Genomic DNA, 27,528 nt, shown 5'->3' on the forward strand with positions numbered 1-27,528 from the left:
GCAAATATCTCCAAAATTTGAGAATCATATTGTAAGTTTAAAAGTAATTTATGTCAGTTTTCATAATGCAGCCCATATTTGTCTCAGCAATGAAAAATAATGCATTTAAAATTATTACTGTTTATTTTGCAACTTTGGTCTTCTGTATTTTTTTTGTAATTTTGATTATCACTGATATAAATTAGTTACAGTTAAAATCTGAGACTTGATCAAACGGAAACATGACTAAAACAAGTGGTCATGTAACACAAACAGTCAGGCAGGTGATTAACCCGCCACCGGGTTAGTCAAACCTACTGCACCTGAAGGAGAAAAGAACAAATAGTTAAACACTAGTTTAACCTTCAAATAAAGTGGTTGCATTAGATACATATGGTTTGTTTACTACTTGTCTGATGACCCTGCTATTCCTTGAATGGGTCAATTCTGTGATTATAATGTTTAAGAGATGATTGACAAAGCAAATAAAATAAAAAAATAATACCCATGTTGTGATCAAGTCATACTTAAAAAGTACAGTGGGTACAGAAAGTATTCAGACCCCTTTAAATTTTTCACTCTTTGTGTCATTGCAGCCATTTGCCAAAATCAAAAAAGTTCATTTTATTTCTCATTAATGTACACTCAGCACCCCATCTTGACAGAAAAAAACAGACATGTAGAAATTTTTTGCAAATTTATTAAAAAAGAAAAACTGAAATATCACATGGTCATAAGTATTCAGACCCTGTGCTCAGTATTGAGTAGAAGCACCCTTTTGAGCTAGTACAGCCATGAGTCTTCTTGGGAATGATGCAACAAGTTTTTCACACCTGGATTTGGGGATCCTCTGCCATTCTTCCTTGCAGATCCTCTACGGTTCTGTCAGGTTGGATGGTGAACGTTGGTGGACAGCCATTTTCAGGTCTCTCCAGAGATGCTCAATTGGGTTTAGGTCAGGGCTCTGGCTGGGCCAGTCAAGAACGGTCACAGAGTTGTTCCGAAGCCACACCTTTGTTATTTTAGCTGTGTGCTTAGGGTCATTGTCCTGTTGAAAGGTGAACCTTCAGCCCAGTCTGAGGTCCTGAGCACTCTGGAAGAGGTTTTCTTCCAGGATATCTCTGTACTTGGCCGCATTCATCTTTCCTTCAATTGCAACCAGTCGTCCTGTCCCTGCAGCTGAAAAACACCCCCACAACATGATGCTCCCACCACCATGTTTCACTGTAGGGATTGTATTGGGCAGGTGATGAGCAGTGCCTGGTTTTCTCCACACATACCGCTTAGAATTAACGCCAAAAAGTTCAATCTTGGTCTCATCAGACCAGAGAATCTTATTTCTCATAGTCTGGGAGTCTTTCATGTGTTTTTTGGCAAACTCTATGCAGGCTTTCATGTGTCTTGCACTGAGGAGAGGCTTCCATCGGGCCACTTTGCCATAAAGACCCGACTGGTGGAGGGTTGCAGTGATAGTTGACTTTGTGGAGCTTTCTTCCATCTCCCTACTGCATCTCTGGAGCTCAGCCACAGTGATCTTTGGGTTCTTCTTTACCTCTCTCACCAAGGCTCTTCGCCCACGATTGCTCAGTTTGGCTGGACAGCCAGGTCTAGGAAGAGTTCTGGTCGTCCCAAACTTTTTCCATTTGAGGATTATGGAGGCCACTGTGCTCTTAGGAACCTTGAGTGCTGCAGAAATTCTTTTGTAACCTTGGCCAGATCTGTGCCTTGCCACAATTCTGTCTCTGAGCTCCTTGGGCAGTTCCTTCGACCTCATGATTCTCATTTGCTCTGACATGCACTGTGAGCTGTAAGGTCTTATATAGACAGGTGTGTGCCTTTCCTAATCAAGTCCAATCAGTTTAATTAAACACAGCTGGACTCCAATGAAGAAGCAGAACCATCTCAAGGAGGATCAGAAGAAATGGACAGCATGTGAGTTAAATATGAGTGTCACTGCAAAGGGTCTGAATACTTATGACCATGTGATATTTCAGTTTTTCTTTTTTAATAAATTTGCAAAAATTTCTACATGTCTGTTTTTTTCTGTCAAGATGGGGTGCTGAGTGTACATTAATGAGAAATAAAATGAACTTTTTTGATTTTGGCAAATGGCTGCAATGACACAAAGAGTGAAAAATTTAAAGGGGTCTGAATACTTTCCGTACCCACTGTATATTGCCCAGAATATGAAGAAACAGTACTATTAATTCAATTGCTGGCATGTGGCCATGGAATAACTAGAATGAGTCACTCTGACCCATGCTGTTTGGGAAAATAATGCAATTCACAGCAGTGTGTATGCTCCAATAAAGGCATTGCTTCTTTTCTTTATTATAGTCTTACTTGGAGTCCTTTGGGTTATTGAATTGTGCACAGTTAAAAGCTTTTGGTTTTACACCAAATACAACTGTTCTGGTGCTTCATGATGTCCACGGTGGCAATGCAGCCGTTTCTAAACACACTGTTGACGTAGATCATTTCTGTCAGTTGAGCTGTGTGTGGATGGAAAGCAGGAGAGTTTGTGTGCCTGCATTTTTAGTCTCTTCATTTCAGCAGTTTGCTTTGTGAGGTAGAAACCTGTCATTCTGTGTCAGTCTCTGATGGCAGAAGAGACAGTGCACACCTGGGTTTGTTAGTGTGTTAAGATACAGTGGTTTCTGACACCTGTACAGGTATATGTTCCTATAGTTGCTTCATATTAAGTTTGACTCTGTGCACTGTGTACCTAACATACTACACAAGTATGAATTCAGCATATCTAAAATAGTGACCTCAGCCTAAAAAGAAATGCCACCTGATTTTGGCTGGATATTTGAGTTGCTGTGTATTCATATATGTCCACATATGAAACTTCAAGTTCCAGACAACAATAAGTTTACTCTGAGGATAGTTCTCCACAGGATTCCCAAGCAGTGTGTTGTGTCCCCAAAACAGTGGGAGCTCAGTGTTTTAATGGGATGATAGTAGTGAATGTGGCAGGCCATGATTGACTCTAATCTGTGAAAAACAGAAGTCTTGTCTGCCTATGAAATTGTAACATCAGCCATCATGTTTTTTTTTCGTCCACATTCATGACACAGTATGGTTTTATGTAGCATAATACTAACTATTTTAAACTGACTGAAAAATATCTATATATTTTTTCCAGTAAACCTGGCTAATAGCTAATCTTGGCACGACAGTCAGTATTTCATGAGGGGGTTTAAAATGTCTTCACATTAAAATTCATTCATGTTATGTGTTAAATTTGTATTCATGGAATGTGACCACTTACGAAATGCAGTCATTCATCAAGTGACTGCTGGAGGTAGGTGCACTTACCCGTGCTACTTATGTTCAACAGTGTCCGAATGGGTTCAGTTAGTAAAAACAGGCTCTATTTATTTATCAAATGTTGTTGTGTTGTACAGTATGGATTGTTAAGAGGTTCCTCTAGAAACTTGTCCAAACTGGAGACATGGCTTTCCTTTCTAGCAAACCCAGTAATGCAATAGTCCTCCCATCCCAAAACGTTGAACACAGCCTCCTCTGACTTTCTGTCAGTCTTGGACAAGGGTGTGCCATCACAGATTTGCTGAGCCCCTCCCTGGAACCACAGTCAGTTGATCCTCATTATAAAATATTTGGATATATCAGTGGACTCACAAAAAGTGGAATTGTTGTTAAAATACTCTGTAATGTCTATCTGTTTCCACAGACTTAAAGAGTGCAAACATGTACACACTCAGGTTTTACTGCTGTCTGCTCTGTATTGTAGTTGATTCACAAATATTTCTGTATGATATGCAAATGATCAGCTAATGCTAGTGAATTACTATATTACCATGTGTTACTGCACTTCACTATTAACCTTGGAGTGTTGATTTGGAAGCTTATCCTAAATGTGGAATAATACTCAAAATGTTTTGCCGCTAGTTCAAGACTAATCTGGTTAACTTCTCTGCTGAAATACAAATAAAACAAACACAGTATATATACCAGTCTAAGGCCTTTACTGGTCTCTGTGGCTGTTTTATTCTGCTTTTCTTCACTTTAAACCAAAACACACCAGTCCACTTGTGAGATGTGTATCATTTTGATCGCCTCAGGGTGTTTGTTGCACCGGGACTATGATGGTTAGTGAACCTAAGGAAGCAGACCATTTTTGTAAGGGGAAAGGCTCCATTTCCACCTGAGTGTTCTTGGCTGTGTGCAGATCATGCTGTTGTGGAATGATGACGAAGTGTCTCTTCCTCCTCTCTTTCCTGTTTCTTTCCTCTTCTGTCTCCTCTCCTGCCATTATTCTTTCTACCCCTCTGTCTAATCTGCAGGTTTTGGCTTTGTAACATTTGAAATTGAGGATGTGGTGGAGAAAGTCTGCGAGATCCATTTTCATGAAATCAATAATAAAATGGTGAGTGGATCCCATCGCATTTTCAGAATGTCTGAGACACATCTTGATAAATATTAGATTTTTTTTCAGTGTAGCAGTGAAAATGATGGTGGAAACTGACACTGAAATAGACTGGATGTACAGTGGGATGTGCACACATGCCATGTATAGTTGTCAGAACACTCACTCACTTAATAATAGTTATATTATTATTATTATTATTAGTATTAATAAACATAATTAATAATAATCCCTAATCCTACTCCTAAACTGTCAGAATTTAATGCCAAACCCAAACATAAGCCTAACTTTAACCGAAGCTTTAATATCAAGTCTTTACCCTCAAACAACACATGAAGGTGTGAAGATTAGCCAAAATTCTCTTACAACATTCATATTTAATATTTGTCCACACAAACAAAGACACACATACAAACACACACACACACACACAAGCCTACACAACCACCAGTGTGATACTAAGGGATGAGGGAAGTGGAGGTCAGCTGACTGTTCTGGACAACATTCACTAACCATGAAATTGTGTCTATGATCCTGAAGCACGCAAAAGGGCAGAACATCCTGGCCCTACCTCTGCCCCAATGTCCAATTTTCACAGCAGGATGCTCTGCAAATTAGACTGGAATAGCTAGCCAGGACTGAAAGTTTGTCATTGTAACAGATATAAAAGCTCACAATGGACATGAGGGCCCAACAGAGGGTCCCAGGTTAGCGTATGGTTAGTGTACCATAAAGTATTGTCCAGTGCTTTTTGCTTTGTTTAAGCTTTTAAAATTTACATCCAGAACATTTGCATTTGCAATAGGCAATATTCAGCTAATTGATCACTGCACAAAACACACCTCTCAATGAAAGATTAGGACTGTTTCTCTTATACAAATTAGAATTGATTTAGATTGAGCACTACTGAAAGTATACCACAGATGTTAACGAGTGTATTTATTTATGGCTAAGTGACTCTCAAAACACTGCCTTGATTTTGAGCATTCTCGTCTTAGACACACTGATTGACCAAAAATATGGTTAGCTGCCATTCCTAGAAGCCTCTGATCATGGTGGGCACATTAAGACCATAGTGTATAGGAAAGCCCTTCCCACAGACCAGTATCTTAGTTTGAACACCAGTCACCACTTCTAACAATAAAGATCATAGCACATCATCCTATGCCTGAGAAGAAGGCTAGAGAGAGGGAGGTAGAATAGGTCACAGCCAAATGGGTACAAGAACTTGATGGGCAGCATTTTAGAACTACTTGTCTTTAAAGTTTAGGAACTGACAAGAGAGAGATTAAAAAAGAATGGCCAAAATCAAAGCAGTACTTCTTGAAATATCCTACCGTTAGTCTCTAGTGTGAGGCAGGCTTCAAATATGTCTTTTATAAGGCCATCCAGCCTGTTAAATGTCCTCATCTGTAAAACCATAACTTCAGTTTATAACTTGGGTCTCAAGCACAGCCTGATGTAACTTTGATGATGTCAGACTTCTAAAAGCTCCCTCCAGACTCAAATATTACATTATACAGCAGATTGCACAGGCTCAGTGGAACTCTGTGGCATTTAAAATAAATATTAATATGAACAATTGTCAATTGATGGAGTGTCCCTTTAACCCATGAACTGACTAAATTTAGTCTGCAGACACTGTTACATCATCGACAGCTCAGAAAACATTTTTTGTGCTTTTTGAATAATTTTAATTTTTTTTTTTTAGAAGTTTCGCTTGTCAATTTCCGTGCTAGGGTTTAGTTTTTCGAAAAAGTCTCTAAATCATGCTGGAAACTTTATGTAGGGTCTTTATGCAGGTAGCTACGGAGATCCTCCTGTGCTGTACCAGACAGTATAATATCAATTACTTTGTAGGCGTATATTTCCTTGTCCTTCTATGAATGTTTTTCCACCTTTAAACTGGCTACCTCATGGATCCTTTTAACTTCAAGTCAAACTCTTTCCTCTTTATTCTGTTAGAGCTGCTCTGATGATGGTTGTTGGCAGATATTAAAGATTAAAAAATTAAAAAGATTAAAGATTGTTTTTAACCTCACTGGATCTTCCTCAGGATATAAACGGTAAGAAACTGTACACACTAAGGGAATTACATTACTTTGAGTGACATGACATGTAACATTTTCATTAGTTATTTCTTTTATATTAAGTTTATTTTGAGGTCACAGTTATAACAATTTTATTTTGTTTACAATATTGTAACATCCAGTGTGTTGTCTCTAAAGTGTTTGCATCAGCTTATGGATGACTTGAACCTCTGCAGTGTAGTTCTTTTTAATCTTTGGTAATATATTTGTGAAAGAAACGTGTGGCATTATATAGCTATTTAGGTGTGTTGTTAATACAAATGATCAAATCACCTGAATTCACACCTTCTCACAAGCAAGCAATTTATGACAAGTTCATGCAGGGAGGTTAGTGATTGTAACTCAGTCTCTAATAAGAGATGTTCACTACAGACATAAGGCCCGATCTTTTAACCCTCCTGTTGTCTTCAGGTTAATTTGACCCGTTTTCAAAAGTTAATATGTGATAACTTCAGTTTTCTTCCATATAATAAACTAAAAATGACATGGATGGTTCCTACTATAAGTGTAAAATATATGTCAATAGGTTGGAATCAAGTTCACTAAAAAGGTGAAAGAAAAAAACTGGTGATTATTTTATACCTCTTGCTTTATAAGCAGTCAAAGCAGAATGGGTAAATTTGACCTGGGAGGACAAAAGGTGTGTCGTATTGTCTTCAAATTTACTACACACCTTATTGTTTATCCTCTCGCTAGTTCAGTCTTTAGTAATTGGTCTTGGTAAACATGATATAATTCTCCTAAAAAAATATCTTCACACAGACATAGAAACACACACACACACACATTTCCATAGCCAATTACTCTAACTTCAGCCATCACAATTAAATGACTAACCCTAAATTTTATCCTAAACCTAATCTAATTTAACCCTAAAACAAGTCTTAACCCTCAGGCAGCTCTTTGAAAGTGTGAGGATGGGCCAAAATGTCCTCAGAACATTAACATGTGCTCATAACACCGCATTAAAAAAATTGTCTACACAGTGCAGTAAAGACACACACTCACACACACATTAGCATTCCATACAGACTCTTACTTCTCCTTAATTATGAGATGATCCCATGCTGCTGTCTATGTGAGCTCTTTTTCCCCTGGTCTAGTTTTTGTCACTTAGTCAGCATGTAACAGCCATCATCTAAACAACCCAGAGTTGCAAACAGGAGGAAGAAGCCCTGCACCCCCTAGCTATTGATTTTCACATGATAGCACATCACATGCTTTTATTGTTTGGGGAGCTCAACAGTGCTGACCATGATTTCTTTATTTTAGTCGATATCTCCCCATAAAGAGCCTGCAGCTCCACTCCTCCTTCCACACCACTCATCGACTGCCCTGCTATAAATTGGACTACTGGGGAATTGCGTGCATTGTTAACACCAGCAGGGGAGTGTTGGCAAGAGGAAGGAATAATAGAGAAACATAGAGTAAGAAGAAGATGAAATACAGGCTGGAATCCCAGCCCTCACAGGCATTAATACTAAGTTCCAACATGCACACTAAATAAGCATCTGTGTTTTTGTTTAATTTGCTTTTGTTGCTTTCTGTCAGTGAGGGCTAATATAAGCCCCTATTTCCTGAAGGCATTGTGAAAATCCAAGAGTACTGGTCTACAGCAGAACTCAGATAATACTGTAAAGGGGGAGAACCACAATTGATTTTGCTATCCTTTTTTGCCCATACTGTGCAATGTGAACAGGAGTGAGCAACCTTTTCTTACAGTACACTCTCACTGACAGCTCAAAGCTGAAGGTCATGTATCTAACAACAATCAAGGTGCATCTAAGTGATCTGTGAGAGAAAATATAAAGTATAGGCAATATACCCAAAATGGGTTCACTCAAACTTTTATTCAGTGGAAATGTGTCTTAGACTGCTTAACAACCAGGAAAACACATTTTTCTGACAGACTCTAAATATTGATTGAGTTTCACATGCAATCATTTTATTTATTTTTATTTACTTGAATGCAGCACTTTATTAGTGGCCTGTAAAACAGGTTTGGACAGGTTCAATCTATATTTCAAACTATTTGCAGGCGTTTTATGCCATAACTACCAAGGCGACAAAAGAAACACAAGCAGTCAGACAAGAAAGAAGGGGTATGACACTCAACAAAGGCTCTGACTATACTTGGTCCAGGGCACTTGTGATTCATACAAAGTGTATTTACCCTCAGTTTAACAGTCTGTCTCCTGTATTGGTGTCATTTGTATTGTATGGCAAAATGTGTTGCAAAAAGACTGACGACCTTAGGACTTCTGTTGATTTTGATAAGTTTTGAGTTTTTGATTTCTAGATTATTAACACCTTTGCCATCCATCCTTTATGAGCCACTAAACCGTGGTTGTCAGGGCAGCAAACACATATACACACGAATAAAACATTCACATGGAATTGCCACCTGCCCTGGGTTCCTAATTTTGGCTAACAAACTTACTACCTTTCAACTGATCCAGTGAGCTGTTCAGTGGCCATCAAATCAGTTTGTTGTCACACTTTACTGCCTCTAGGTGCAATCATAAGCACATACTGAAAGCACACCCAGGTTACATAATGTGACCGCAGTAGACAAGGAAAACTGCAAGAATGCAGAATCGCAAATGTAGGCGTTTATTAAAAACACTGTTAACTGTATGGTGAAGAAGAGAGAAGTGTGATATAAGTGCAGCTCAGGGGGCTCATGCAAGTGGGCAGGTAGGAGTATAGCGGAACGTTAGAGGACTCAGCACTGGAATTGAGAGAGAGCGAAACTGAGACACATAGAGAATCCTGAAATAGCTGAGGAGACAAGAAACTTTAAGGAGATAACTGGCTGAACGCCTTGCTACAATTTAAGGCAGAAGTACAATCTGGCAATGGACAGGAGAAAACAACAACTTTTAGTCACACATACACATACCAAGAGCAAGAGAGAGGCAAACCAGCAGCCAGACTGCAACCTGACAGTGCATCCCTCTCAATGCTCAAAAACTTTTCAGAGTGTCTCTAGTGGGAGCCCCAGGCCAAGTTGGGGTCCAGAATAAATGACCAGGGGATCGACGCTCTTCCAGGCCGCCAAATACTAAAGACCATAACCCCAGAAGACCTGCCTGGATCTCCAGGCAAAGCAAGCTCTTTATTGTTGGCAGGGAATAACGGAGGGTAAAACCTGAGTGAAGCCTTAAATGGGTAAAGACCTGTGGTAGAGGAGGAGAGAGAGTTATGAGCATATTCACTGTCAAAACACCCTCATAAACTTCATTAAAGAGATCAATCAATCAGTGTTTATTTATATAGCACCTTACAACAACCCAGGTTGACCAAAGTGGTTTACAACATTAAAAACAACTAAGTAATTGAAAATAAATAAATAAAGGCTATCTACACTAAAAAAAAATATAAAATACACCAAAAACACAAAAATGGCAGGGTGATGCTATGAACCAAAAGCCAGTCTGAATAAGTCTTAAGTTTAGCTTTAAACAGGGGCAGGTCAGAGATGGGAAGAGTGCTCCAGAGTTTGCGACCTGCCACTGCAAAGGAACGATCACCCCACTGTTTGTGCCTCGAATGAGGGACCTCTAGCAGATGTTGGCCACTGGAACGCAAAGCTCTGTTGGGTTGGTAAGGACTTAAAATCTCAAATAAGTATGAGGGTGCCATGCCATTAATAGCACTAAAAGTAAACAACAAAGGCTTAAACTGAATTTGGAATTTAACAGGGAGCCAGTGGAGGGAGTACAGGACCGGGGAGATATAAGCATGCTTTTTGGTGTTAGTCAGCAAGTGGGTTGCAGCATTCTGTATGAGTTGCAAGCGATGGATGTCAGCTTGGTTAATGTCAATGTAAAGAGCGTAATCTAGCCAAGAGCTAATAAAAGCATGAATAGCTTTCTCTAGGTCACTGCGATTCAGAAAGGGCTTAACCTTTGCAAGGGGGCATAGATGAAAAAAGCTTGCCTTGACAACAGAGTTAATTTGTTTGTGGAAATTTAAGTTGTTGTCTAAGGTCATCCCCAGGTTTTTGACTGTCTGGTTAAAGTGAGGTGTCAGAGAGTCAAAACGAGAAGCCGCGAAACTGGGGAGGTTGGGGTTGCCAAAGAGAATACATTCTGTTTTGCTCTTGTTTAAACTAAGAAAGTTCTGTGATAACCAGAGTTTAATGTCATCCAAAAACCTACAGATGGATATGAGGTTGTCAGAAGAGTTAGAAACAACTGGCAGGTAGATCTGTAAGTCATCTGCATACAGATGAAAAGAACCAATGTATTTTGTGATAATTGATCCTATTAGTAACATGTACAACGAAAATAAAACAGGGCCCAGAATGGAACCCTGTGACACACCAGAGGTCAGGGGAGCTGGAGAGGAGGAAAGGTCACCAATCACGACAGAAAAGGTTCTATTCGTTAAATAGGACCTGAACCACTGTAGTACAGGTCCCTGAAGGCCAACTAGCTGTGATAAATGTGTCAGGAGGAGTCGTCCTCAGCATCAAATGCTGCTGTGAGGTCCAGCATTACTAGCAGCACAGGTTTCTTGGAATCCAGGGACAGGAGGATATCATTCTGAACCTTCAGGAGAGCGGATTCAGTACTGTGCCGAGTTCTAAAGCCAGATTGGAATTTTTCAAAAAAGAATGTAGCTGGATGAAAACAACTTTATCCAAAACCTTAGACAGGAACAGTAAATGGGATACTGGTCTAAAATTTGACAAAAGTGCAGGATCAACATTGGATTTCTTGAGAAGAGGCCGGACCACAGCATGCTTGAATACATCTGAGACAGACCCTGAGCTGAGACAGTTGTTAAATGAATAAGAGACATGGTCCCACTGTGTTAAAAACTTGTATAAGCACTCTGGAACAGGACACACAAATTGAGCCAAAAACAGTTGTGGCTCAAAGCTACTTTAGCTTTTGTGAGGAAGTAAGCGGCAGCTGCGATTTCGGTTGAATATGGAAGCCAGACCCCCTCACCGTGGCTGGACACTCCTCCAGGAAAGAGTAGTCTGGAGGGAGGAGGGAGGAGAAGGCACTGTTATCCCCTGGTTTTAGCCAGGTCTCCGTGAGCAAGAAAAAAATCCACATCATGGGAGGTAATCCAATCATTCAGAATAAATGTCTTGTTTTTGAACAAACAAGTGTTCAACAGGGCTGTAAGTAGCAGCTTGCAGTTTACAGACTGCAGAGGATCTTGACTGAGTGGGCAGAGATTCCTTCGCACGCAGCCCCATGTCCGGATCCTCGCCGGCCAGTTACACAGAAGCAAATACCCACCGTCTGGGATTGCCAGTCTGAGCCACCTGTAGCTATACTACAGAGAGCGATGAGATCAAAGTTCCCAAATTCTGTAGGTACTCCATTTAGGGAAGAGCCAGGATTATTTCCACAAGAAGCCAGGTAAGTCGAGTTTAACGAGGACTTCTCTCTTTCTGCATCTCCGGTGCCTCTTGTTGCCAGGCAATGGTCAGAGAGGACGCCGCAGATAGGCTGGTACAGATGCTAGGAAAGGTGGCGGAGGCTTTGAATGACTATTGTTAGCACAATTAGGTAAGTTGTTCTTGTATTTTGTGTCTTGTATTTTTAACAATGTCAGATGATCATATGACAGCAGAGATGACACATCGTAAATGGTAAGCAAAATAAACACAATTATCAAAAGCAAACGCACAGAGGAAGATGGCGGACAAAACAGCGGCACCATCTTGGTATTGATTGGTATGCTAAGTATATGAGTTGATAGGAATTCTACTGGGATATGCCTCTGCCCACCTCAAAGCTCAACCCTGTAACAGCCACACCAAACATGAAATCTTTCTTTAATCCTTTAATGGCTGGTGTCGGAAAACAAAAAGGGCACTGCAGCTGAAACCCATGGATCATCTCAGAGACACTGGCAAGGGTTTCAGAGGAGGAACAAGGAATTCCCAGGGAAGCTGGGCTGAAGTTGAGGTATGCACCTGCTGAACAGAGTGTGAGCAGTTAAGTGGTAAGCTGCTGATTAGTGTTCTGTTTACTCTCTCTTGCATGCTCATGATGGCCCAGTAAAGGTCCTTGGACAGCCAGAGCATTCTGTACCACTTCCCAGTCTACTATAGTTATTGTTATAGTATACTGTTCTGTTGGGTTTGGCAAATGAGCATAACCCAAGAATGCAGACTCACAAATGCAGAGATTTATGAAAAACACCTGCAATCAGTTAATGAACGTAATGAGAGTAATGAGTCATTACAAACTCAACATTCTAAGGCCCTCATTATAATATCAGGAGATTATAACCATGTGACTCTCACCTCTTACCTGACTGGATTTTCACAGTTTGTCAACTGTCCTACCAGAGAAAGTAAAACACTGGACCTGCTTTGTGCAAATGTCAAGGAGGCACATACCAAGGTCAGATCACAACCTGGTCTTACTGCAGACCTGTTATAAACCCTGCAGCATGAACATTGACAGACAGGTTGACTGTGGAACAAATTACATCAACTTCTGTAGAGACACTGTTATACCTACAAAGTCTATGTGCTGCTTTCCTAATAACAAACCTTTGATCACCAGTGACATCAAGGCAATCCTTAACCAGAAAAAGGAGGCATTTAAAGATGGAGACAAAAAAAGGTTCAAACATGTCCAACATGAGCTGAAGAGCAGATTGAAGCAGCCTAAAGAGAACTACAAAAACAAAATTTAGAAGAATCTACTGCACAAGAGCATCAGTGAGGTGTGGAGAGGAATTAACTGGCTGCAAAAAAAGAACAACCAGGCACCAGTGGGTAATGTGGACAGAGACAATGATCTCAACACGTTATTCAACAGGTTTGAAACTGCTCCAAATGCTCCAGCCTGTCCAGCCATACCCCCTCATTCTTCTTCAATGTCTCCTCCTTCACCTCCTTGTCCTCCACCTGTGTGGATCTCCACCACTGCAGCTATGCCCCCTCCCTCACCTGGGCACTTTCCACCATCTGTCACAGTAACAGGTGTGAGGCTGCAGCTACAAAGAGCTGTGGGAAGGTAGCTGGTTCAGATGGTCTATGTCCCAGGCTGCTTATGGACTGTGCTGCCCAATTGTGTTAGCCTCTGCAGAGGATCTTCAACCTACAGACTACAGTTGCAGAGGGTCCCAGCATATTGCATTGTTCCAATAGTTCCTCCTCATCCAGCCATCCAGTCAGTTCCAGCCTCATCCATCTGTAGTGCAGACACTGAAGTGTTTCTAGCCTACATATATCTAGATGTGCACCCAAAACAATAAGTTGGACTGGTCACTGAACAGAGACACTATATAAAAAGTGGCAGAGACGACTTTTCCTCCTAAGGGGGCTTAGGTCCTTAGCCGTCTGCAGACATGCTCCACGTTTTACCAAACTATGGTAGCAAGTTTGTTTTTTTATGCTAATGCTAATTCTTAGGCTTGTGTGTAAAAACTGGTCTGGAAGATATGTGTTACCATGGATACAGCATTATTATACATATGGACTACTCATAGCTGTTATAAAGGTTATAGGTGTAGAGGTTTGTGCTCAGGCCTTCTACCTTGGAAGATACCTGAAATGCCCTGAGAGTTGAGAGTGAAGAGACAAGGATTCAGAGCAGCAGTGAAGTGTCATGAAAAATACATACTTTATAAACCTTGTCTCCCATCTATCAGTATGGGGAATGTAAGACTGTAATAAAATGCCATTTATTTATATAATTTTATGCTTCACTGGAACATGGTTAAATGAACTCATTCTGAACTTCTAACTTCGGTGGGTTTCTAGCTGGTAAGGTCAAACATACAAGCAAAAGCTTGTGGTAAAAAGGAAGGATGGGCCCCTGTTCTAGATGTTTATCACATTATGTGAAGTGCATTTTGAACTGCATTTTGCTGTTTGGTTTCATATCAAAGAGAGTAAATATCAAAGAGATGTGGGTGTGCAGTTGGTGTGTTAAACACTTTTATACGGTTATTTTCTATCTATCAAGTTTGAATCCATAACATTTAGAAAGTGGGTTGTAGGGACTGTGGCCTTACAAATACACTTTTGAGACAGTGCTAGGAGATTGATTATTTTTGATTAGCTATGATATGTTTTTATCTGTTGTCTATCTTCTGTTGTATGTTTGTCATCTATTATGATACATGTATCATGTAAAATGTGTCAAATTTTATAAATCCACCATTGTAGAGGACACACAGTCCTCTGAGCAACACCTTTCAGTGACAGGTTGCTGCACCTGCAGTGTGAGGTGGTGTCTGACTGAGAGACCAACTATTTTATTATTATTATTATTACATGGTGTTTTTCCATACTTTACTTTTTATTGTAATTTCCAGGGGTAATGTCATCTAATCTAATCTTCTTCTTCTTTCCCTATCGGCTGCTCCCTTCAGGGGTCGCCACAGCGAATCATCTGCCTCCATTTAACCCTATCCTCTGTATCCTCCTCACCCACACCAACTATCCTCATGTCCTCCTTCACTACATCCAAGAACCTCTTCTTTGGTCTTCCTCTAGGCCTCCTTCCTGGCAGCTCTAACCTCAGCATCCTTTTACCAATGTATTCACTGTCCCTCCTCTGAACATGTCCAAACCATCTCAATCTGGTTTCCCTGGCTTTTTCTCCAAAACATCTAACATGAGCTGTCCCTCTGATGTCCTCATTCCTGATCCTATCCATCCTCGTCACTCCCAGAGAGAACCTCAACATCTTCAGCTCTGCTACCTCCAGCTCTGCCTCCTGTCTTTTTCTCAGTGCCACTGTCTCTAAACCAGACAACATTGCTGGTCTCGCCACTGTCTTGTCCACCTTTCCTTTCATTCTTGCTGACACTTTTGTTACACATCACACCTGACACTCTTCTCCACCTGTTCCAACCTGCTTGCACACGTCTCTTCACTTCTTTTCCACACTCTCCATTGCTCTGGACTGTTGACCCTAGGTACTTAAAATCCTCCACCTCCTTCACCTCTACTCCCTGTAACCTCACCGTTCTACTTGAGTCCCTCTCATTTACACACATGTACTCTGTTTTACTGCGGCTAACCTTCATTCCTCTCCTTTCCAGAGCAAACCTCCACCTCTCTAGATTTTCCTCCACCTGCTCCCTGCTCTCACTACAGATGACAATGTCATCTGCAAACATCACGGTCCATGGAAATTCCTGTCTAACTTCATCTGTCAGCCTGTCCATCACCACAGCAAACAAGAAGGGGCTCAAAGCCGATCCTTGGTGCAGTCCCACCTCCACCTTGAACTCCTCTGTCATCGCTACAGCACACCTCACCACTGTCTTACAGCTCTCGTACATGTCCTGCACCACTTGAACATACTTCTCTGCCACTCCAGACTTCCTCATACAAAACCACAGCTCCTCTCTCAGCACCCTGTCATACGCTTTTTCCAAATCTACAAAGACACAATGCAGCTCCTTCTGACCTTCTCTGTACTTCTCCATCAGCATTCTCAAAGCAAATATTGCATCTCTGGTACTCTTTCTTGGCATGAAACCATACTGCTGCTCACAAATGCTCACTTCTGACCTCAGTCCTGCCTTCACTACCCTTTTCCATAACTTCATTATGTGACTCATTAGCTTTTTTCCTCTGTAGTTTCCACAACTCTGCACGTCTCCCTTGTTCTTAAAGATGGGCACCAGTACACTTCTCCTCCATTCCTCAGGCATCCTGTCATTCTCCAAGATCTTGTTAAGTAGCCCAGTCAAAAACTCCACTGCCACCTCTCCTAAACACTTCCATACCTCAACAGGTATGTCGTCAGGACCGACTGCCTTTCCACTGTTCTTCCTCCATGCCTTCCTCACTTCATCCTTTGCTACTTCCTGCAGTCAGGAACATTTCTAACATTTTCCTCATTCAGTCATCTAATCTAATCTAGTCAGGAAAGAAGAGGGCAGGCAAAAAACTAGTAGATGAGCTGCAAAGCTGTGAGTACACAGGAAATAACACAATCTTACAAGTGATTGTGAAGGTGGGGATGAGCACAGATATGCAGGAAGGCAAGGAGTTCAGGTGATGTAGGTCAAGGCAACACATAGGTAACCGTGGTTTGCGGGTTATATCCGAAAAACTGGCCAGTTACACACTGTCTGTCACAGTGCATCTGCATACCCTGAGAAAACTAGCTAGAATAATGTAAAGTGCCTTTGCAGTCAGAGCACAAACCTCTGTGCTGGTGTTCCTGACTAAACATTAAACAATGCATTCTGATATCTTCAAATAGTCTTGCTTCCCCTGCCATAAATGGACCTCACCTCCATCTGCATTCCAACGTGTACTCTTTCAAGCCAGCTCCTGATTCCTGTCGTGACAAGCACATTCTCATTATTATAAAAAGTACCTCATAGAGGGATATAATAAAGACACTAATCAGCCCCAACACCCTGCAAACTCCAAGCAAATGATAAATATTCATTACAATTTGCAAAAGTTATTAGTTTGATGTGCCATGTTATCAATAAGATGAATACCACAAAAAAATTCATTGACTACCACAGAAATGTACCCTCTCTTCCTTCTTCTGCTATAAATGGCAGATTGCTGGCTCTGTATTGTCTCATCCCTTTGAACGTCTTCCCTTGCCATCTCTCTGTATTTGTTCTTATCTTGGAGGATGTTTTTCTCACAGAAATCATGTGTAAAGGAAACACCATCCTTCTAGATGGGCAGCTTGGACACACCGTCAGGGTCATCGAGTGTTTTCGGTCTTTGATCTCGCTCTCTCAAAAATCATGCACCTCAACTCCACTGCTCCTGTCTATGCCCTGGGTCATATTCTAACTGTATCAAATATGCACTAGAGCCTGAACTGTGTTCTCCTAAACACAGATGCAACTTTGTGACATTTTTTTCAGAAATATCCCTATAGTGGCATCTTCATGGACATTCATTTTATTTTTATTCTATTTAACCTTTATTTAACCAGGTAAGTCAACGGAAAAACAATTTTCATTTGCAATGACAACCTGGCCAAGAGGCAGCTTAAAGAGCAGGCAGAACAAAAGAGAGAAAAAAGCATCTACAACAAATACACTTTCATCCAGGATCATACGCTTCACAATAAAAATACAGTATAATGTGCTGTATAAATAATGACATATGCTAAAAAGCTAAGTGACTAAAAGCAGGTGCAAAGATCTTGGACTATTGTTTGAAGTTAATTTATAAAAGTAGAGACTGGAATTAATGAGCTGAGTTTTAGTGATTGTTGTAACTGATTCTAGTCATTTGAAGCACCAAACTGGAAGGAGAAGCAACCAAATGAAGTACGGGCTTTGGGAATGACCAAATTAATCAGACTGCTAGAATGTAAACTACGATTAGAATTATGCATATTTAGTAATAAGCAGGGATATAATGGGGTTTTACCAACAAAGATTTTAGAAATGAAATGAGACAAGTTTGTCTGTCTGTGGGAGTGGAGTGAGGGCCAGTTCACCAGATAATACAGGCAGTAGTGGTGAATTTTAAAGGGAGCTTCAGTCACAAAGTGGATGGCAGTGTGGTAAAAATCTAGTTTGTGAAGGAGGGTTTTTGAGATTTTTGGAGGTAATGGTATCATCAGCATGCAGATGGATATAAGAACTTTGTACAGCATGAGCAATATCATTAAAATAAATATTGAATAGTGTAGGATCCAAAATTGATCCTTTGGGAACACCATTAAACAGGGGTAGATGATTTGACAAAAGACCCTCTACCCTCACTGTGTATGACCAGTACAGTAACTTTTGAACAAGCCCAGACAGAAAAGGCCTATGTCTCTTAAACTATCCAGCAACATACAGTACAATGGTCCACAGACTCAAAGGCCTTTGCCAGATCAACAAATATAGCACAATACAGTGGTGCATACTATGCCATTTTTGACTTCAGTTGTAGCAAAGATACAGTTATGTCTTGATCTAAAGCCAGACTGCACTGGGTTAAAGACAGTGTTGGTCTTCAGGTGGTGTATGAGCTGCTTGTTGACAGTGTTTCTAATATTTTGGTGAGGCAGGGCAGAATGGAGATGAGTCTGTAGCAGTTCAAATCTGCATCGTCACCTTTAAAAAGCAGGGTGACTGCAGCAGATTTCCAGTCCTCAGGGAACACACTGGTTTGTACAGATTGAAAAGGCAGCAGATAGGGGCTGCGATAACATAAGCTGCTGTCTTAAAGAAGAATGGATCCAGTGCATCCAGTCCAGCAGATGTGTAAGTGTCTAGTCTACTCAGCTCTACAAGTACATTCGACTCTTGCACAGGCTGAAAGGAGAAGAGGGGGTGTCCTGGGCCAGGTAAATGAATGGCAGGTGCTGGGTTAACTACATTTTAGTAGAATCAGTACACAGTGTAATATCTTTTTGAAATAGTAGCATATTCTGCATGTGCTGCAGTGATTGCTGTCAAGATTCTAGTTTATACTTGCAGAGGGTGGCAACAACATAACAAGCTTTTCAACTATGACCCTTTTTACTTGTGTGATACCATTACACCTTCTGAGAGCTTTGGCCTAACTTCCTTGTACAATATATTATGTAAATGCTGTCCTTTCTCTAATTTTATATTTTCACATTCTTACAGAGACCCTTTGTCTTTCTCTTTGAATAGCTGTAGCTGGAGGCAATATGTTCTTAGGACATTCTTTCATCCATACATTCAACTATGTGTTCTTGTAAATGCCTTGAGGAATTTTTTTCAAATTTGTGTCTACTTGGAATCTAGGTTAAAATAATGAGATTTTGGTGGAGAAAGGTCTAGGTCACTGACCTTGCATTTGACCTGTTCTTGTGAATGTGATATAACAGCAATGCCTTAGAGAATGTCTTCACCTCTGGCACAAGATGAACTTATTCAATTTTGGTGGTCAAAAGTCACAGTGACTCATTGACAAGATGTCAGGAATGCCTGGAAGATAATTTATTCAAATTTTGGGGGCTCATAGTTATTGGTGTTGTACAACCTAAAATACATTTATAACATACAACTGCAATGTGGTGTTTCTAGTAAATTTTGTTTTGTGTGCAAAACAATTTGACTTATTTGAGTTTTGAAAGCATAGCATAGCTAAACTTTAAGGCAGGATTTATAATAGACCTATAGTCTATATTATAATGCCTAGTTGGGAATTTCACTGTAGGCACCAATTTAACAGAAATATTTTAAATCCAGAGAGAACAGTGAAAGGTCCAGTGTAGAGTTTGTCTTTAAAATAGGGGTGTTATCAAAGCAACACATCAAAGACAGCCACAAAAAAAGAAAAATTGAAGGAGAATTTTCCACACTTAATTGTGTATGTCAGAATGGCAACAGCAGCGGTTGTAAAGCTCACTCAGCTTTAGGGCTCCCTGACTGGTTGTAACAGTACACATAAAGAAGAGGTGATGGCACTGTGTTTCACCCCATACTCTATGGCAAGGACATATGAACACATTAGTAGCAACTACTGTAAGCATGCACATATACTTTGTTTGACCCCATCTAAGGACAGGAAATCAAATTTCATGTATTTGTCAAGAAAAGCAAAGAGCAAATTTGTGATACAATATATGAAAATGTTCGATATACAGCAATTCAAATAAATTTCATTTCAGTTCAGTTTTATTTGTAATAGCAACAAATCATAAAAATCATCTCAAAGCACTTTAAATATAAACCCACAAAGCAAGTACTTTAATGCAAGAACCCTCCATCAGAACCAGACTCAGTTTGGGTGACCGTCCGCCTCGCCCGATTGGGGTGAGAGAGGACAGAGAAAATAACAACAAATAAACATTGCAGGTTAATGTGGCCAGTAACTGAACATCAGTAATATACAGCTCCAGGACCAGAAATACCTCCAGAAGGCAGGCAGAGAGACAGAGAGCACAAACTACGGGAGAGAGAAGGCACAAGGTTAGTGACTTTCAATGGTGGCATATGTAAGGGGAGAGGAGAGCGCAAAGTGAAGAGGAAAGTGGAGAGGAGACACAAAGAGAGGAGAGGTAAGAGTAGAACATAAGAGAGGCAAAAAGAAGAGAAGAGATGAGAGGAACTTAGTGCATGATGGGAAGTCACCTGACAGTCTAGGCCCACCTCAGCCAGCCATATCAGTTAACAATTATACATGATGGAATGTGCCAAATATGTACCAAATCTTCACTTTAAAACTTCAAAAGACTGAATTGGGAGAGATATATTACAATGGATAGAGCATGATCTCAACAAGGAGCAAGTGTTAGCTGTTGGCACAGGCCTGCTCCCTGGCAAGAGACCTGAAATGCCCTGAGAGCTGAGCATATGTAAGATCTATCCCTCAAAAAATGGATGAGCTAGCAGCGCTAATTATGGACAGGGAATGCACACCTTTTATTCTTCACAGATACACGGAAGAATTAACGCATTCCTGACTTTCTTTGTTGCTTTGGGTGACTCCCAGCTCGTGTGGACTGACAGCCTTGGCACCAGTGGACTCCAATGGCATCTAGGTTGATCATCAGTCCAACAAGTAAGATAAGAATGACAAGATAAACTTTTTTCACCCACAAAAAGAAATGCAGGTAGTTAATTAGTAAGTCAGTAGTGAGAGTAGTCAGTCATTATCTGCCATTGGTTAAGGTTTCGTAGAACCTAATAGCAGTGGGGATGAAGAATCTCCTGTATCGTTCAGTCCTGCAGGTCAGTGAGGTGAGTCGTCCACTGCAGCTGCTTCTCTGCTCCATCAGGATGTTGCGAAGGGGATGGTCAGTGTATTCCAGGATGGCCTCTACCTTTTTCTGTGTGCATCTCTCCACCACAGCTTCCAGTGAGCCCAGCCTCATTCCACTCACTGACCACTTCAATGTCAGCATCACAGAGGGTGACTGGATAATGAACTGCACTACCATTTCATCCTGAGAGGTTTTCAGTTGGAGGCAGTTTATGTGGATCCAGTCACTTGAATCCTCAAATAACTTGCAGGTTCTTCCAGATGAGACAAAACATAGTGAAACATGTAGAGAACAACATCATCCACACCAGTGTGTTCGCTTTAAGCAAACTGCAGGGGATCGATTGCATGTTTGACCTCAAGTGTTAGTAGGTGGAGAATCATCCTTTGCAGGACCTTTATAATATGGGATGTGAGAGCCACCAGCTTGTAGTCATTTAGTTCAGCTGGACGTGTTACCTTAGGTACCAGAACAATTCAAGATGTTTTTCACAGAGCTGGGACCCTACACAACTGTAGACTGTAGGTTGAAGATCCTTTGTAGAGGCTCATACAATTGGGCAGCACAGTCCTTAAGCAGCCTTGGACATACACCGTTTGAGCCAGCTGCCTTCTCACATAACAGTCTTTGTAACTGTAGCCTCACCCTTGTTACTGTGACAGATGGTGGAGATTGCCCAGGTCAGGGAGGGAGTGTAGCTGCAGTGGTGGAGATGCACGCAGGTGGAGGACAGGCAGGAGGAGGAGCCATTAAGGAAGAATGAGGGAGTATGGCTCAACAGGTTGGAGCATTTGCAGCAGTGTCAAACCTGTTGAGGAACTTCCTGAGTTCAATGACTCTGTCCACATCACCCACTGGTGCCTAGTTGATCTTTTTTCTGTAGCCAGTGAAGTTGTTAATTCCTCTCCACACCTCTCTGATGTTGTTGTGCTATAGATTTTTCTAAATTTTGTTAGTGTACTTCTCCTTATTCTGCTTTAATCTCCTCTTCAGCTGTTGGATTTGTTTGAGCCTTTCTTTGCCTCCATTTTTAAATGCCTCCTTTTTCTGGTTAGGGATTGCCTTGATGTCACTAGTGATCCAGGGCTTGTTATTACTATACAGACTTTCTAGGTATAACAATGTCTCTACAGAAGTTGATGAAATCCATGAAACAGTCAACCTGTCTGTCAATGTCCATGCTGTTTCCTTCTGCTCCCAACAATATGTTCCAGTCATTGAAAGCAGTCCCTTAGAGACTCAGTTGCCTCAGGTGTTGTACGGGGCAGATCAGATGTTAATGAACATTTGTAAAACACATCAGGCTACACTCATGACATGCTCTCTGGGTCTTAACCACTGCCTCCAACTCATTGTTTTGTTCAGTAGAGAGTTGACATTCCTCATGATAATATTCCTTGTGGCCTCTTCATGGTTGCCATTTGCCTGAGGGATTCCAAGGTACTTGTAGCTGTCCTCAACATCTGCTATGTTTTCTTCTGATAGTACAGACCTCAGTTCTGACTACCTTCCCTCTTCTTGTTACCATTTGAGCACACTCTGGGCTGTGACCCTCCAAACTGGGAGAGTGGCTCAGGAACAACTTTTGAGATCTCTATCCAGAAGAGTGGAGAGTATATATAGATATATACATATATATGTTGTTTTTGTTTTTTTTTTTACTTGTGTATATATACGCATTTTTTAAGTCTGTTGTTTTTAATGCTATGAAGCACTTTGGTCAACCTACGTGTTGTAAGGTGCTATATAAATAAAGGTTGATTGATTGATTGATATGACATGTTACACTCTCACAGATCAGGATGGCAGCAATTAAGCAGTTAAATGTTTTATTAACACAGAGGTGTTTGAGGCAGACAATATGACTATGAACTCCAACTCATGTCTAGGTTTCAACCTACTTTTAATATTCTTTAGACACGTGTGCAGAACATAACACTTGGTATATCCTAAGTATTGACAGGATAAAATGTATTTTATTCTTAAGAGTGCTTTATTCTGTCTACATTGTCATCTATGAATTGTCAAGTGTTATTGAAAGTGGTGTTGTTTGAACTTATGAATATCTGGGAATTTGGTTAGGTTGCAGTCTGACAATTGACCTTAAGTGTGAAGATAAAAATATATGTTGTATATGGATTTAAGCATGTTTATGTTCCTGAGGACATTAAAAAAAAAAAAAAAAAACTGACATAAAATCTTTCTGTTTGACCGTGGATATACCCCTGGTTTGTCATGCTGCTCGTTCCAGCATGATTGTTTCATGCTTGATGTACCTGTGTTTTATAACAGGAGATATGTAATGGTGGATAGATGAATTTATTTCTTTTATTTTGGACCAGTTAAGTAGCAACTCTGTCAGTGTCTGAGGCTAGGTGTGTTTTATTGTCTTATTTCTGTTATTTTTATTTCAGTGCTCACTTGATATCAGTGAGATTTTTTTGAAAAATCAAAGAATTAAGGTAATAATAGTTTGTATTTCTGTCTGCATCTTACATCTGCCTCTCAGATGTTATCACCTGTCAAAGTTTTGGTCAGGCTATAGTAAATCTAGTTACACACACATACAATGCATTACTGTGAGCTCTCACTTTAGGAGTGAAAGGGAAATAGTCCCTTAGTATGTGCTTTGATAACCGTTTGACTGCTGGCCTTACTGCCTGCCTGCAGTTCCCCGCGCTGCTTATGTCACCTGGAGGGTTACTAATTGCACCCTGCCAAGTGCCACCCACCACCCTTTATCTTCCCTCAGGGCTGGGAGTAGGTGGGATTGTCAATCTAAAGCCCACACTGAGAGACATTTGCTGAGCCGTTCTCTGTCCAAAGACTTTAGTATTAAGTAAAGTTTAAACAGCTGCTCATAATAATGACTGAAATGCATCAGGTTAGCAGTACAGTTGTACTGTGTTAGTTCATGTCTTCTAGGATTTTCATTGCAAGTGTCAACACTGACTCCCCATCTAGAGATAGTAAAAGCTTTTTAAGTGAGTCAAACAAAAACTTTGAAGGTTAAAGCAGACTTTGACACGTGTTTTTCTGTCTCTGGCATATTGATTGAGGCATAATGATGATATCGGCAAAGCCATTCCAACAAGACTCTCTGACCTTAAGCAAATGGCCTTGGTGCAATCCAGGACAAATTTGCATTTCCGATATACTCCTGGTAAAGGCAGTAACAATGTGAGAAGTACAAGGGAGGTGGTGTGTGTGTGTGTGTGTGTGTGTGTGTGTGTGTGTGTGTGTGTGTGTGTATGTGTGTGTTTGTGTGGATTAGTGAGAGAACAGTACTGGTTTAATTTGAAGAGAGAGGTAATGAGAGAGAGATGAGACAAGAGAAATAACAGAGGGAAATTAAAACATTAGTTGCACTCACAAATAGCATACACCATCTGTGAGATGGAGCCACTAGAGCCAAACTAAAATATTAAAAAAATAACTCTAAAGTGTTGTGATCTGATATTATCCTACATAACCTGGAGTCCAGTGCAACATGGCTTACATCTAAACTATAAAATAATTACTTTTACAATTTTAAGTCTTCTACAGCATTATAATTTACTTTGGATAGTGTCTGCAATGTAATAGCAGAGAACTATCATGCTGAAGGCAGCTTTTCCTGAAAGCATCAATAAGACTTGACAGAAGAAAGCTATTTACTATGTGAACTTAAAAAATATTACTATGATTATGTCATGAGTATATTTTAAAACAATCTTCTTCTGTATATGGCATAGAATATTGCCAGCTGAAAGGGCTACGCCATCTATCTGCAGATTTTGAATGTTTAGCCCACATGCACACAAAAAGTTCCTTTTAATCAACTAGCAGGACTGTATGGATGGATTTGTATCAGTTTCTGTTTGTCAATGTTCTACAGGTAGAATGCAAAAAGGCACAACCTAAGGAAGTGATGTTTCCTCCAGGGACACGAGGTCGGGCAAGAGGTCTACCGTACACAATGGATGCCTTCATGCTGGGCATGGGCATGCTGAGTAAGTACCCTGTTTTGTGCATGTGCATATATGTATTTAACATAACTCAGTGTCTTACTTCAACTATAGAAGTTGAACTATAGTTGTATCATATCTCATGTTCAGGTTGCAGATTTAGAACATTAAGCTGCCCCTGAAAACTGTTTTTGTCTTATTATCCCATAGATGTCAACTGAATATTTAGAGTTTTAAATAAAAATATACATTGCTTCCATTCAAAATGACTTATTCAGCATCTGAACAGTGAAGTCCATGCACATACTGTGACTACTGTGTATGCAGTATAAATACAACGTATGTTTTTAATAAATTTGCAGATGATTATGAACCATAAGTCATTTTTAAAGCTTTTCTTAGCATTCATCTCTTGCCTTCTTTACAGGTTATCCTAACATTGTAGCTACATATGGCAGAGGCTACACTAGTTTTGCCCCAAGCTATAGCTACCAGTTCCCTGGTAAGTTCAAACACACACAAGCACACACATGCACATGTATCAGATCAAAGCAGGGTTCCTCAGCATGAATGTGTAATGCTTCAACCAAGTCTGGCCTGCTCTGCTTAATGGATAGATCTCTGCCTAACAATCCACACACAGCAGTCTAATCCCAGTGAAATGCAATTCCACTTTCTCTCCAAATTTGATTTGATAAGGTGACACTGGGCTATTATTTCCCAATTCACTACCTCTAAAGACTTTTAAAATTGGTAATGCCAGAGTTATGTCTAGAAAGCTAGTCATCAGCAATCCACACTTAACATCTGATTTCATGGTTTATTTGGCAGAGTGGGTGGTGGGCTGATGTGACAGTCTCCTGTCTTGCACTGATGCCAATATTTGGCTATATCTTATTCTGATATGAAACAGAGAATTACTACTGCTATGAAATTTGTTTAGCATATTTTACAATATCATGTCATATATTATGACATATGCTCATGTGTATATTTGCTGTTTTTTTAATTTACTTTCATGTTTACAGTATGCCACTTTACACTATTGTACACTTATGTTCATCATAAAAAGTAAGGTGTCAAGAGTATGGCTTTTTATGTTTTTATTTTGCAGCGGAATGCTAAATCAGGTTGTCTTTGCACAAACTACTTGTTAGTTGAATGCATTTATTGTTAGTTTTGTTTTTTCATGATTGGATCCTCTCGTTAGGCACCTGTGGCAAAAATGAATGGCTGGGTTCAGTCTGCCCTGTGTGGTCAGTTCTTCTGTGCTGGATAATGCAATTTGATATAACACAATACTCTTAAGCATAAAACTTAATTAGCAGTAGGACCCTCCTAAAGACCCTTATTATGTCTTTTAGTATTCAGCAGTGGGTTCTCTGAAATAACTCAACCACATTTTCATTAGTTTTATTAGTTTTGTTAGCTTTGTTTTGTTAGTAAGAATAAAACATTAAAACCAGGTTTTGGTCTTTTTTTCAAGCTAAATTAGATTTCAAACTTCTATGAGGCAGAGCACTGAGGTCATGTTTGTCTCCAGAGGGTGTTCAGGTGTTCAATTCTTCACTGGATTTCCACTCACCATTATACCTGGGGCTAAACTAAGCATCTACCACTGGACTGCATGCTCTTTTAAAAGAACAGTTTCCTCAAACATGGTGATGGTTCTTCATTTTAGTTGTACATCTTCATCTGAGAAGAATCAAAAGCAGCTGCTTCACATACTGTATTGTAGGTACACTATAATATACAGAATCCTGTAACATGCAATTGATTGGTTAAAAATGGAAGCATTAATCAAATAGATATCAGTGACATTTTATCACCTAAAAAAACTGAATTGTGTCCAGTGTAAATGAGGTTTTATCAGGACTATGTTAAAAAAAACCCACAAGGCTCTGTATGTATTATGAATGTGTTACACTGAGTCGAAATGAGACAAATGCAATCCAGGAAGTCCAGTTTGACTAATAGATCCAGGACTGAGAAATTATACCATAAAATAAAATACAGTGGTTTACAATTCTATGAAACAGCATTTTACAAGGCCATGTTGTTTTGTTGTTTCATACACTGGCATCACAATCTGCAGGTACAGCAAAAAATTGAATGTTCCTGCAATTTCTCAAGGTCATTCTTGTGAAAACGAGCCAATAAGCTCAATGTAGCTAGAATTCATGCTTTGTATTATATTGGTAAAATCTTCACTCCCTTCCCTGTTTGACCACATTGATTAAAAAGCAAAATGTAGACATGGAAATGGATTGAGAAAGAGAGCACTGCTGGAGGAGTCCCATGGTGTGACAAAGCCAGAGGAAAAAGGATTAAAATATGTCAGCCTCAGGACTGCACTGCCTTCAAGGCCACAGACCACAGCTCACCAGGGGACACAGCAGGCTGCTGTCATTCTTCACACACAGCTGATGGCCCACTAGGGCTGACCAACACAGCTTGTCAAA

The 27,528-nt window shown here is 40.2% G+C and overlaps 1 protein-coding gene across 10 annotated transcripts in view; it reads left to right on the forward strand.

Annotated features, from left to right (window-relative positions):
- The window catches only part of msi2b (musashi RNA-binding protein 2b), a 220,870-nt gene that overhangs the window by 145,125 nt on the left and 48,217 nt on the right, over window positions 1-27,528 (forward strand). For all 10 annotated transcript variants that reach the window (XM_026316669.1, XM_026316661.1, XM_026316713.1 and 7 more), the window contains exons 8-10: window positions 4,290-4,372; window positions 24,997-25,111; window positions 25,494-25,568. In XM_026316669.1, the coding sequence (XP_026172454.1) occupies window positions 4,290-4,372; window positions 24,997-25,111; window positions 25,494-25,568 (273 nt within the window). The remainder of the gene's footprint in view (window positions 1-4,289; window positions 4,373-24,996; window positions 25,112-25,493; window positions 25,569-27,528) is intronic.

The sequence above is a fragment of the Mastacembelus armatus genome, chromosome 13 (genome assembly GCF_900324485.2).
Source record: "Mastacembelus armatus chromosome 13, fMasArm1.2, whole genome shotgun sequence".
NCBI lineage: Eukaryota > Metazoa > Chordata > Actinopteri > Synbranchiformes > Mastacembelidae > Mastacembelus > Mastacembelus armatus.